Genomic DNA, 14,642 nt, shown 5'->3' on the forward strand with positions numbered 1-14,642 from the left:
TCTGAGAAGGCATTTAATTTGGTCGATTGAGATTCCTTTTTTTATAGTCTGCCTAAATTTGGATTGCCTGTCCAGTTTATAACGATGCATCGGCTCTCAATTGCATGCTGTGTTTTTAACACCTTGCGTGCTGCCCCGATTTCCCCCCAGTGCTGGACATTCCATAACTGGGTGTGGTCGTGACAGAACCATTCAGTCATCAGCACAGCTCAACCGTGACTGATGACGGAATGGTTCCATCACAAGCATCGAAGGGGTTAAGAACAACTAATGAATAAAGAATAAAGAATAAATGTTTTAAGGAAGAACGACTCGCACATTGATTTATTGAGTAGATATCACTTTGTTTTCCCTATTTGTGGACTATGAATTATAATCTCCGTTATTTGTTCATTTAAGTGAGAGGTTGAGTGCTGAACCACACTGTGTGTTTTGGTATGCATATTATGTGACACACTGATGCTCAGTAAAAATAAATACAAATTAAAAAAAGATGAGGGAGTGTTTGGGCTCCACTAACTATCCCTGTGGCATCTAACAGGATGGATCGTTACCTAAATCACGTCACTCAAGTAATGCTCATCAGGTTGCGCTGTGGTGGCAGTCCATCTGGCTTTCTATCTTGGGGTGACACATTGACAAAGTCCTTCAAGCCAGGGGGCCTAAAAAGCCTCTCAAAAGGCTGAAGTCTGGAAAGAAAATCTAGTAAACTCATCAAAGCATTCTTAAATATTCATCTTTCAGCCGGTTCTGTGATATTTAATGATGATGCCCCACAATTGGTGTCATTCTCTTTGTAGTTAACAACACTTTGACTGCATGCTAAGCAGAGAATTGCACTTTCTATGTAATGAGCTACTTTCCATTTATTTGAGAGTGTTTGTTTTCTGTAGTGTTCCTACCAAAGTTCAGGAAAATAAACATTCAAAAGGAGGTGTTGTCCTCAGACTCTCCCCTTGTTGTCCTGAGTTTTGGAACATGACAAAAAACTAAAATATTCAGCTTATCTCCAAACCACTACATTTCCTAGAGTTCTATTTGCATCCTTCTTTCATTATATTTACAATTTTATTTTCAAATGTGATAGACTCTTAGTTCCTTAACAATTATATGCATTCAATTTAATTTGTTGAATAGTCACACACACGCCCTCTTCCCAGAAGAAATAGGGATCCAGTGACAAAACTAAATGTTGACCTATAGTTATAAGGAATAAAGTATTGCTAGGTTTTGTTGGGTTATGAGTATGTTCTGTCTCATCTCTCTTCCTGCTTCATCTCAGGAGCACAGTTTTGTAGGTTTTTATACAAGGCACCGGTTAGGAGGGCAAACCCCCTTCCCAGGGGAGTTTAGGTGAAGCAATTTGGGAGTCTTTGTTTCAAGTATGGGCTGTGTTGGCCCTGCGCTTATTACTCCCATGGCAGCAAGGCTTGATATTGAGCAAGCTGTATGTTTAATACCAAACATGCTAATAAAAGGAATATAAGCATATTTAAATTAGGTTTTCTGAAACGCAGGGCTCTGACTGACCATCACAAACCAGACAAGACTCTCTCTCTCTCTCTCTCTCTCTCTCTCTCTCTCTCTCTCTCTCTCTTTTTTTTTTTCTCCCAGGGCAGTACTTTCCACCACATCCTGTTACTTTTGTCTCACTCTTTCTTGCCTGTAACATACAATCATATGACGTACTTTGGTTTCCGGCGGACTGGAATCATTGTCTGTAAACTTGGGTGATACTTCTCATAGAAGCTGGGATGCCGATCATAATGTTCCGGGGTCTCGGGTGACGAGGCCTCCAGCCCACTTGTCTGCAGGTACCACGGGCCATCTGTCTGTGCAGTGTTTCTCTGTGGAACAAAAGAAAGTACAGCATATCAACTTATACAAATGTTCCCAAAAATGCTGCAATAAAAATGAAGTGTTTTAAAGGTCCACCTTTATTTTTGAGCATCAGAGGTCTTTAACAATGTGTTGAATCTTGTACATTGAGGTTTATCATATTTAGCCAAAGGAGGTAAGGTAGCACATATGGCGTGATGTGGTACCAACTAGAAAAACAAGATAAACATCAAATAGAAATTAACCTAAAAGACACTATCCGGTGTACAGGCAGGCATCAAGTTCGTAATATATTTACATTTTTATTAAACACTTCAGCACTGCCTACATTTAATTGTTTCCCTTAGATCAGGGGTCTCCAAACCGGTCTTGGAGGGCCGGATCCATGCCAGATTTTTTAAATTACTACATGTATCTCAATGGGGATATCCAGGACCGGTTTGGAGAGTCCTGCCTTAGATGCTTAAAGAAGGTTTAGGAAAGCACTGTGGACTAGTGACTATAAAAAAAGTAATTTAAAACTGCTTTGTAAGTGAATGTGCGAGTCCTCCACCAATGAATTTTTTTTAGCATAAACCAAAATGATGCAGATTGAAAAACTCTGCACAATAAAGACAATAAAGACAATTTCGCATTGGAGATTAGAGTTTCTCTACCACGGAAATATGACAGTATCATCCAAAAAGAGCAAGGCCACGGGATTGCTGAATTTGTCACAAAGTCTGAAATCCCACTTCTTGTTTCAATCGAATACTTGGAATTTGCCAATTGAAGCTCAGACTTATCCCCTCATTGATCGTCATGTGGAGGGGTGATCCTGCATGTGTTTGTGAAATGACCACTGACTGGCAATGCCGAACAGGCACTGAACTTTAGGAATCACCTCGGATGAAGGGTCTAGTGATTGTTCCTTTCAGTACAAAAACTCAAATTGCCAGAAAATGGGGTGATGATGTTGGACCAAATTGGCCCAGTTTTACCACGGCAACTCGGAATGAGGGCATAGGAAAGCTACAAATGTGTCCCTCAATGTCCTTCACAGATGGTTCTTTATGCATCGAAGTTTCTCGATACAGGCTCTTGTGATGGCACGTGCCAAGAGGATAGTCCCAACCCTCATGTATAGTGCTCCACTGTGTGTTCTTGATGGCTGTAGCAAAGGAAAGTGAATGATGTCCCAGATGTGTTCTGTGGAAGCTGGTGTGCAGGGGCGGCCTTAGGCATGTGCAAGCTGTGCACCTGCACAGGGCCACCAAATCCCAGGGGCCACCTTGCCAATATATATCCTTAATATAATAATCCTCTGAGGATGGATACATACTTGCGTGGCAGCCCCTGGCAGGGATTTGGCGGCCTCTGGCTCTGCTCCACTTTCAAACACCCTGATCCCCCCCCCCCACTTCAATGGCTTCCGTGCTCCGCCCTGCCCAGACGCCCTCTTCCGGGGCCCCCTACCTATGCTCCCTGCCCAGGGCCACCATGAGCCTAGAGCCGCCCCTGCTAGTGTGCCTCTGGCATAGAACCCTAAGAGAATCAAGACGGTGTTATGCCTCTTGTGTAGAATCCGGACAGCAGCAATAACATAGTAATTTAGTCTTAACGAGCTCATGGTGGGAGGTTAAGTTTGCTCTCTCAGTTCTTGGAGTAAGATGGAAAATTTGGAGGTTAACTGATTTGTTAAAACATTGGTAGTTGGCAATAGTGGGAATTTGCTGGAGAAGAAGAAATCTGGCTACGCGTGGCAATATTATAAGAAACCATAAGCGTGGACCTGGGAGGCATTAATATAAACATGTAACTGAAAGGTGCAAAAAACTAAAGGTGCAAATAAAAAAAGTAAATCGCATGACAGTCAAGCTCTGTAAAAGATACATGCTCTCTATATAGTGCACCATTATGTTGAACTGGGCAAAACATCTAAAAACAGTCTTTAAATCCAAAGGTTTTCAGATCAAAAGTAAGTAAGTAAGCAGAAAAAAATGGAAATAGATCAACTACTCTGTTCAACAACGCTTTTGTTTTTTACATCAACTGGATGTTTGTTATGCCACGTTTGTGTACTTTTAGACAATTAAGGGCATCGTTTCTCACAACCATTATAACTAAACACAATCTTTAAACAAAGAGCAATTTTTTCTTTATTGTTCATTTTCAAATCCACTGCCTAGGAACGTTCATATTTTACCTGCTGAACTCTCAGGCATACAGATTTGCAGCAAACTTGCAAAGTTGAGCAGCATAGTGACTTAAAATGAGAATGCATGATAGCAAACCTAAGTGTCTCCAAATAACCAAGCGAGTAACGTAAACATTGACACTCAATACCAGTGCCAGAAAATGCCCCTTTGGCAGGATAAGCCCCCTCCCCATTTGTGGCTCAACTTTATTGTTTTATTTAATTCTGCACACTGGGGCACTGATGTCTGGTGCCCAGTGTATGTGCCCCCTAAAACATGTAGAATTAGGCCAAAAAAAACATGCCTGGCATATGCAAGTCTTCTATAAGGCCGTATGGTGTACAAATCCCACCCTTGGCATGGAAAGCTAAATGTCCCCTGTGGAATGCAGCTTTAATGTGTCATCCACTTGCATGAGCAGGAAAACACGGGTTTCAGGCTTGCCATTTTTGCTTGACTGCTGTGGTTTAAAAACTGCAGAGCACCTTATTAAAATAACCCTTTTTGACAGGTAAAAGCCTCCCTTTTAAATATTAGTTTGTTGCCCATACGGTAGGATGCATTGTGTTTTAAAATGGGAACTTAATAAAATGAGTGTTAACGTGTCCCCACAGGGACAAGGCCTTAAAAGCTGTTTTCACTTTGGTATGTCTACCTGTCTTTTATAGAAAATCATAGTAAATGTAAATTGATACTTGTATAGCGCACTACTCACCCGCAAGGGTCTCAAGGCGCTTGTACGAATACCGCTGTGGAACCCATCCTGGCTTTCCCTGTGAGGCGTCCACTCCTTGGCTCCCCCAAGGTGGAGGCCAGGCATCCTTAGCGTTGTGGAGATTAAGCAAGCTATTGCCCAGAGTTGCAGAGTGGGACTCCATGATTGGAATAGGCACCGAGGCGAGAATTATCAGGTCCGTGTAATTTTGAGCCCAAGACCTGCCGAGGCAGGGAATTGAACCCTGGTCCCAGGTTAGACCTCTGCATCAGGGTCTGCCACTCTAACCATTGAGCCACACTTCTCCACATAGTACAGATTAAAGTACTTATAACTGTATCTTGGGAATGAGGGTAGTTAAAAAAAATATGAAATAACAATTTTTTTACCAGTTATTCAAAATCCAATTCGATGGGGAAGTTTGATTTTCAGGAAATATTAAGGAAAAGCAACTTAAAAAAACTTTACCCTTTCCCTGTCTGAAGTTCCCGAAGGCTAATGTACATTATTTCTCCAGCTTCCCACAGCCAGGATGGGGCCTGAATAAGTTTTGAATGAGGTGTGAAATTCCTCCCTGGAGCTTCACAAAAGGTAACTGTGATTGGAAGGTTCACACAAATCTGCAGATCTGTAGGGATGACTCCTTTGAGTTAAGCAGAAGTGAGGTAATTGAAATTTTTATGGTCAGGTATGTCCCCTAACGAGTACCCCATCGTCTCCATGTACGAGTTAAAGTGCATGTAACTTCCCTCCGCAACCGAATTTAAAGACGCAAATACATTTGCGTCCAACGTTAACATGTCCTCTATCAGATCCACCATGAATGGATTGATAATTCAGTTCCTAAGTATACCGTGCCACCGTCTTTACATGGTGCACTTTCACGTTTTCCTGGCTCTGCCGAGTTAGGCCCTGATTCCTGCCATTGAACCACTTTTTCCGTCTATGTCTCCGAAAGCTGTAACGTGGAGATGAAATGCATCCCTGACCTCTGCCTTACTTCCTGCCAAGCGAGCGGTGCCGGCTCGGCCTGGTCCGCCTGCCAAAAGCAGTATTTTGCCTTCAAGTTATCAGCGTAGCCAGCTCAGCCTCCTCGAAAACACATTCCTGTCTAGTAAAATAAGTAAACAGTTCCCCGACTGCAGAGTAAAGGGCCAAGCCTTCCTGTCCTCTTCATGTAATTCATTGCTCCCGTTACCATTGTAGGCCCTGGCTCCGCGCATTTGCACCTAGACACGCATACATTCAGTATAGAATAGCCTCTGCCCGAAAGACCTTTTACTCCAGATTACATTGAAGCAAACATCCTCCAGACACAAGATATCAGATATGTTTTAGGAACAGGTCGATCTGACATGCCAGACTTATGTCTCTTCTACTAGTGTTAAAAGTCAGACCCTTAGCTTCCTCCAGATGCACGTCAATCACACGTCATATTAGCTGCGCGCGCATTCAGGCCACAGGTTTCAGCTGACTCTGCAAGAATTCACTAAGCATCCACCCACTTGTGACACTTTTCTGTGACGTCTCTAGTTCACGCCTATGTGCACACCCATGTTCACGCCTTTCTGCTACGCACATGTGTTCTTATCATATACATTTCACTAGTCACGCCTACTGTAATGCAATGCTATTGTGTCATTTTACTATATATGTCATGTACTGTGAATAACTCGTTGACATCTTTCCTGACATCATCCCTTGCATATCCGAACCCTTGTATTGATGGAATAGATCTCCATTGACTCGAGTCATTTTCTGAATTAAAGCCCTTTAAGACTCAGACACCCCGGACTCTGCCTTTCCTTTTATTGAGCTATTCTTTTACTTGAAATTATATGGAAAACATGTACGGTAAAATATTTACCACATAATTTGGCGCCCGAATAGGGACCCTCCCCCACCCCACGCGCCGGTGATGCGTCGCAGGCCTTGCCCCCTGCCACGGCCGTGACGGACCCCATGCGCATCTGCAGGATTTCCTGTATCTCCCTCAGGCCCACGGAGGTGACGGAGACTGCGGTCGACATCCAGACGAGGCGGTGAGGAGTGCGGAGGATCCCGACCAGAGCCCAGCCGAGAGAGCAGTGTCCGAGGTGTCGAGAGGCCCACCTGTAGTGCCGAGGCGCATGCGTAGTGCGCAGCCGAAGCAGTGACGTCAGTCCAGTCCAGTCGAGTTTCCGAGGCCTTCCGTTCCGTGCTTCCCGGTGAGTACCGTTGCTGGGGACGCATCAAGACGGGTGCATTAATTTGTATCCGGTCAAGACGGGTTTGGGTACACAGACCCGGTCTGCACTGTTTTAGCAGTGTATCTGTACTGTTTAGCAGTATATCAAGTAATTCTTGTATGCAAAGGTTCAATTTTGTTCTCGTTATAGAATTAGTGGGTAGTCAATATATGTTTGAAATGTTTCAATGTGTTTAATGTCGTGGTATGAGTGACTGTTTGCATATTATATTGTGTTCATTGTTTTCGTGTCCATTTTAGAGGCAGCAATGCCTTTGTTCTCGAAGTTACGACAGATAGGGACTAGGAAAGGGATTCTTGAAGAAGCAGTTCCCATCCCACCCAGGGACACTCCTGGACATTTTATGTACCACAAGCACGGCTTAGATGCCATATTATATCTAGATTTGTGGGTGGATTACACGAAGGACTTGTCAGAGAATCAGAGATGGCCTGTTACAGGGACATGGGATGCCGAGTGCATCATGAGAGTAGAAGAAGCGTTATGGAAAAAGAAAGCTAGACAATCACAGAAAGACGCCATTGAATTGTGGCGTAAAGAATCACATAGACGGACAGAAAAAGCGTTCAGAAAAGCAGAGAAAAGTAGAGAGGATTCCGAAAAGGCCAAAGAAAAAGAACTAATAGAAGAAGGAGAACGAGTTAGAATGGAACAACACGACAGACAGAGTAATGCCATTATGACAGGACTGTATCCAGTTCTGGCCGAGGGCCTGCCCAAGGCGACCCCGGAAATACCGAAAGATCTGCCCCCTCCATTGGTTCCGACTAAATTACGTCATAAGACCGCAGCAGACATTTTTCTTTCTTCCTATTTAGACGATATAGCTCCCGCATATACCAATGCACCTGCCCATGTACCCGTACCACCTGCTGACGTTAACCTACCCCACGATCATCTACCCCCAGGTCCGCAACAGCAAACCCCACCTGCACCACTTCCCGCACCTGTTGTCACCTCCCCTATAGTTATCCCCGATATTCATCCGCTTAATCCTTTTGGGCCTGGCGCTGTTAAGGGCCCAACCCCGTTACAAATACCGACCCTACAGTCAGGTTATGCTCAAGCCTCCGCCTCAGGAGGTGCCACAGGAGGTTATCGCACCCCGCCACAGTTACAACGAGTGACATTGAGAGAATACGCAATGTCGCGAACACCTAAAGGAGCTCCAGCCGAAATACTTAAAGAACAGCTTACTGATTGCAGATATGATACAGTGCCAGGAAAAGCAGGACCCATGTTGTTAGCATCCCTACGTTTAAGACGTGTTACAGATTATTTAGTTTTACTACCAGAAATGCCAGACCATCTAGACAATATCTATCATTTTATCAGAACTGGAGAAAGGCCGGAGTGTGTTGGTGAAGCCATGTCACGTCAGAAAGTTGAGACTCAAGGTTTAATAATGCGATTTTTGGTTAATTGTTTGATAAGGGAACAAGATCAGCCCAGTCTTCCACAAGGAGAGATGAATAGATTGACCAGATGGAGTCAGAATATTGCAGAGGGTAAACATGACAAGGAGAGATGTGTACATGCTATGGTTAGAAAAATACGTGCAGAAATAATAGCAATACATGCCCGTCGAGAGTCTGATAGGCAACTCGAGTCAGACGTCGAGAAAACCTCAGATGAGGAAGAACAACCAGAGACTACAGCAGAAACCTCGCAACTAGCAAATAGAGACATGATAGCATACGTAGGTAGAGAGAAACTCCCTAGACCATCTCCTCTTGATCGGCCCTTTGACAGACCCATTCGTTTAGAAAACAAGAAACATTACCTTTGTCCGATACCAGAGCGGTATTCCCTTGAGCATATATTCCAAAATACTGACAAAGTACTGAAAGACAGAGTAGGTTATCAAGAACTCAATACCTTACGTGAACAGGAACTAGCCCGGTCCGCAGTACAGTGGGCCGGGGATGACAGCATATACAAAGACGATTCAGTAGTGCACACATTTTTAAGTCTCACTCCAGAAGAACAGCGACTAGCTGGTATATACATGACCCAACACCTTATTATACAGTATGAGAACCAAGCATCTGATCCAAGTCCGTTATACAATTTATTGCAAGACTTACTCCTGAGAAGATGGAGAGGCCTAGGTACCGATTTAATTGAAATGATTTTAGAACAACGTCACAAATATAGAACTTTCTTGACTCCACATCTTGTTTCCGTTCCACCCCCAGTCAGGCAGCCATATCACTTAGACAAACAGAATCCTTTACGTGAAGTACATCCAGTCAGGAAAGCCGATGATACCCTTGAACGTGTGTTCGTTTACACGCCCATAACTAAAATGGAATTATTGGAAATGAAGAAAATAGTGCCCAGTCATGATAAAGACCCTTCAGGTTTTCACCGTGAGATAAAAGACATGTTACTTATGGGTGATTACACCTATCCCGACATTATGAAAATATTGAAAGTGTTATTGCCTGCCGGTATTTACGAGAAACTCAAAGAAAAAGAATGGGAGGTGGGAGACAAAAAGATTGATTGGGCTGCATTAGAAACCGAAGAAACTGGTCGAACCCCAGGTGTAGGTCTTGGGGATAAAACTAAAGCATTACCAGGTTTATTAGTACAGGTTTTGCCTAGACTGTTAGCAACTAAAAAAGAGGATTGGGATGCAATCTCAGCCTGCAAACAGAAACACGACGAAGACACTAGTGATTTTTATTCTAGATTCGAGAAATGTTTTATTATTAATAGTGGCCTGAAAACAAGTAGCGAGTCATACCCACACCTTTTTGTGTCAAAATTAGTCGAGAATTCTCTGCCTCAGGTTAAGAACCGTGTTTTGAAAGTCGAGAGTACATGGCAAGCAAATATGCCATCCCAAATGTTACAAATGTTACAATACCACCAGAACAGAATTAGAGAGGAACATGATCACGAACAGAGACGTATGAAAGACACGAAAATGAAAATGTTAGTTGCTCAGTCAGTTCCAGCAGATGGTCAGAAAAAAGGCACGACACAGTCAAATAATTCAGCGGCTCCCGTTAAAGGGACATGCAACTATTGTAAACAGCCAGGTCACTATGTAAACGAATGTACCGTTCTGAAACACAATATCGCTACAGGCAAAACTAAAGAGAGACCACGTCCGCCCCGACAGGATCAGGTCCAACAACATGTTCCACAAAATGTACAACCTATGCATGTTCCACAACAGACCGTAGCGGTACCACAGCCCAAACCCATTGCCGCTACTCAGCATGTCACACAGCAGATGTACCAGTATGCTCAATCCGATTACCCCGATTACCAGCAATACACATGAAACAGCCTAGAGAGGGAGGTTGGCTTGCCTCTTATTGAGGTTCCTGTAGATCAAGAGGGTCCTTATGTACATAGTCAGGTATTAGGGAAAGATAGAAAGTTTTTGATTGACACAGGGGCAAGCAGAACAACCATCAGTCATGAAGAGGTTCCAGGGGCACCCCTCTCAGGCTCACAGAATGTTTCCCTTGGATTTTCAGGAAAGCCTATTGTTAATGAAGTATCGAAACCAGTACCCCTTGCAGTTGGTCCATTGTCCCGAACTACAGATTTATTGCTCACGAAAGCATGTCCAGAAAACTTGCTTGGTATAAAGACCCTGAAAGCTCTAGGAGCTGTAATTTGTTGTTCTCCGGAAGGAGTCAGGCTGTTCCTTCGTGACTTCAAGGGCCATTATGTATTGAGAGATTTTGACCCCAGGTTACAGAATGTTCCTGCACATTTATGGGCTAAAGGCCCCACTGATGTAGGTTGTATGCACATTACACCATACCGTGTCACACTCAAGCCAGGAGTTATACTACCACGTATCCGACAATACAAGTTACCACCAGATGCTGTAGTGGCTTTACTGAAAATCATTGACGAGCTCATTGCACAAGGAGTGGTTATAGAAACCGACTCCAATGTTTGTAATTCTCCTATCATTCCGATTCTTAAACGTACTGATCCAAACGCACCTCCAGTTTATCGACTGGTTATTGATTTGCGCGAATTGAATAAATGCGTGGTACCACAGTATCCTGTGGTCCCAGATATCTCTTCATTATTGACAGCTATTGACTCAGAGGCGACGTTCTTTACTGTAATCGATCTGAAGAACGCCTTCTTTAGTGTCCCCATTGATCCGGAAAGCCAGTATCTTTTCGGATTCTGTTTAAATGGCCGAAGCTTCAAATTTGCACGCGCACCTCAAGGATTCACAGAAAGCCCCAGCATCTACAGTCAAGCATTGAAACGACAACTTGACAATATTAACATGCCTCCTAATACTGCCCTATTACAGTATGTCGATGATCTACTGATCACCGCCCGAAGTGAACCAGAATGTGAACAAGCATCATTGACAGTTTTGTTTTTCTTGGCGGACAAGGGACACAAGGTGTCTCCTTCGAAGCTACAATTCTGTGCCCAGCGAGTGGTGTACCTTGGGCACTCGCTGTCCAAGGAGGGGAGACAGCTGACACCAGATCGTATACAGTTAATTGCACATCTTCCACAACCCAAGACACAGAAAGAAGTACGAGCCTTTATTGGACTCACTTCTTATTGCAGACAATGGATTCCACAATATGCATTTCTAGCTAAACCACTCATACAGTTGACAACACAAGAGGCAGCGTCTTCGACTGTCCTCCCCTGGACTCAAGAACATACACAAGCTTTTGACGAATTAAAGAAAGCCTTATGTCAAGCACCAGTGTTAGCGACACCATGTTACAGTAAACCTTTTACACTTTTCGTCACAGAACGCGATGGCACAGCGTTGTCGGTTCTCACTCAGCTCCAAGCAGACAAACACAGACCGTGTGCTTATTTTTCGAGCACATTAGATCCAGTAGCCCAGGCCTTGCCTGCGTGCTTGAAATCAGTTGCAGCAACAGCTCTAGCAATCAGACAAAGTGATTCCATTGTATTGGGACACCAAATGACAGTACAGGTTCCACACTCTGTGGAAGTTCTCCTAAACAGAACACAGACCCAACACTTGACCATAGCACGACTGACAGGTTACGAACTGACATTATTCCAACCACACATAGAAATCAGACGTTGTAATACACTGAATCCTGCTACACTTTTACCATCAAGCACAACAGATCCTACTTCACATGACTGCGTAGATGTAGTTGACACAGTTACGAAACCCAGACAAGACTTGACAGATGTCGCATTACCCGACCCAGACCTGACACTTTATGTGGATGGTTCATGTATGAGAACAAGTACAGGAGAGCTAGTGGCCGCATATGCAGTGACCACTGAAACTAAAGTCATAGAAACACATAGCATTGACACCCTGTCAGCCCAAGCAGCAGAGCTCATTGCTCTGACCCAAGCCTGCATACTAGCCAAAAACAAGAAAGTAAACATATACACAGATTCACGTTATGCATTCGGAGTCGTACACGACTTCGGTGTCCTCTGGCAAGAGAGAGGTTTTCTAACCTCACACGGAGCCAAAATCCAGCACGGTCCCCCCATTCAAGCACTGTTAGAAGCAATACATTTGCCTACAGCCATAGCCATCATGAAGTGTAAAGCACATACAAAAGTAACAGACAAGATTTCACAGGGTAACGATTTTGCAGATCGGACAGCGAAATATACAGCACAGACTCATACACAGACGACTGATGTGATAAAGACTGACATATCGTCACTGACACACAGCATGACAGTCAGGGACCCCGCACTAGATGTCATTGACATACAGACACATGCTACTTCAGACGAAATCAAGAAATGGGCTGAACAAGGAGGGGTCCAGACAGAACAGGGTTGGATGACGGGGGAAAAACAACATGGTTCCTCCCCGACTCTATGGTTCAAGTTATCATCAATACTGCACATAGTCCAGCACATTTAGGTGAAAAAGCCATGTTAGACAGTGTACAGAATCTTTGGTTCAACAAGCACTTACGAGCAGCAGCAAAACAGAAAGTGCGTACCTGCATGATCTGTTGTCAGTTCAATCCAGGAAAAGGGATTCCCGTAGAGCAAGGTGGATTTCATCCTCCTGACTATCCTTTTGAAGTCCTCCAGATGGATTATATCCAGATGGAAAGATGCCGAAGATTTAAGTATTTCCTCGTAGTTGTATGTGCCCTATCCCGATGGACAGAAGCATATCCCGTCCCAGATTACACTGCCCCGACCACTGCCAGGCAGCTGGTTCGTGAATTTTTCCCTCGATACGGTTTGCCCCGTGTCGTATATTCGGACAACGGTCAGCCATTCTCGTCTGAATTGATGAAGCAGGTCTCGCTTCTATTGGGGTATCAGTGGAAGTTTCACTGTGTCCGGCATCCAGAGGCAGCAGGTCTCGTGGAGCGCCATAATCAGACTCTGAAAACTCGCCTTGCAAAAGTGTGTAAAGAGAAAGGCGTAGATTGGATAGTAGCATTGCCCGTTGCACTGTTTTATATGAGAATGGTAGCCCATTCTAGAACAGGGCTATCCCCGTATGAGGTGGTCTTCGGTAGACCTCCTAATATGTGGGGGACGCCTTTGCCGAGAAAAATCACTGATGTCGAAAGTACTATGTTGACAGATTACCTTGCTTCCTTGATGTCTGCACTACAATCATGTCGTTCACAGGTTGCAGCAGCCTTCCCAGACAACACCGAGGTGAAGCCACATGCACTGGTCCCGGGTGATACTGTAGTTGTCCGGAACTTCGATAGGACGAGCCCTTTGGAGCCCCGCTGGAAGGAGCCGAAGATTGTTTTGTTAACAACCCGGACTGCTGTAAAACTGGAGGGGAGGAAGGGCTGGGTGCACTCCAGTCATGTGAAGAAATTTCATGGACTTCCGCCAAACCCTGACTCAAAGAACTCTTACATTCCAGAGACAGATACTAAACTCCCCTTTCGAGAGAAAACTCCCCAAGAGGAGTACAGACAGAAATTGAGGTCTAGTAAGTCAGACAGTTTAATTGTTTAAGTCCCCTCCTGGGTGAAGCGGTTAGGCAGTTTCTGACAATGTACAAGTTAGACCCAAATAGAGAGAGAGATAGACAGGAGATCATGAAAAGAAATCAGTACTGTAAAAATATACGTAGTAGGTGCATCTGCACCCTGCTTATTATGTTTATTCTGAGTCTTACGTTAATTGGCATCAGCTTAATGTTGTACATGTATTTTCCGATTGCACATTCTTTTTCTAATGACACTGCAGAGCACACGTTTAGTGAACTACCTCCACACGAACTGTCTTATCGACTTGCGCTGCGCAACAATACATTCATTCGTATGTTACACCATTCTCACCAGATCAACAATGCTACTAACTGTTGGATATGTGGCCGACTCCCTCCCTATCAGAACTACAAGGGAGCTCTGCCCCTCTTTCCTTACCCGTTTACACATAATGGTTCCTGTGGTGCATGGTTTAGTTTAATATCCTCTTTAGACACTGAATCAAGGGTTTCCCAAGGCAAAAGGATATGGGGGAACCTGAACACAGTCATGAACAAAGCATGTTTCCCAGATGAAGAAGGTCTTCCACAAATGACAGGGACCGATCTAGAAAATGAAGTGTATGGATTAGGCAATTTTACACTCAACCTCATGATCCTAAATGTTCAGTCAGAAACTAGTCCAGACTTGCCATCCATATCGGTTTTACCAGCTAAAGGTGTAT

General features: G+C 44.1%; 1 protein-coding gene across 3 annotated transcripts in view; it reads right to left on the reverse strand.

Annotated features, from left to right (window-relative positions):
- LOC147677801 (ATP-binding cassette sub-family C member 12-like) overlaps window positions 1–14,642 on the reverse strand; it is a 954,180-nt gene that overhangs the window by 724,238 nt on the left and 215,300 nt on the right. For all 3 annotated transcript variants that reach the window (XM_086945451.1, XM_086945452.1, XM_086945453.1), the window contains exon 3: window positions 1,690–1,847. In XM_086945451.1, coding sequence (XP_086801577.1) covers window positions 1,690–1,847 — 158 coding nt within the window. The remainder of the gene's footprint in view (window positions 1–1,689; window positions 1,848–14,642) is intronic.

This window comes from Lissotriton vulgaris, chromosome 12 (genome assembly GCF_964263255.1).
Source record: "Lissotriton vulgaris chromosome 12, aLisVul1.2, whole genome shotgun sequence".
NCBI classification, from domain to species: domain Eukaryota; kingdom Metazoa; phylum Chordata; class Amphibia; order Caudata; family Salamandridae; genus Lissotriton; species Lissotriton vulgaris.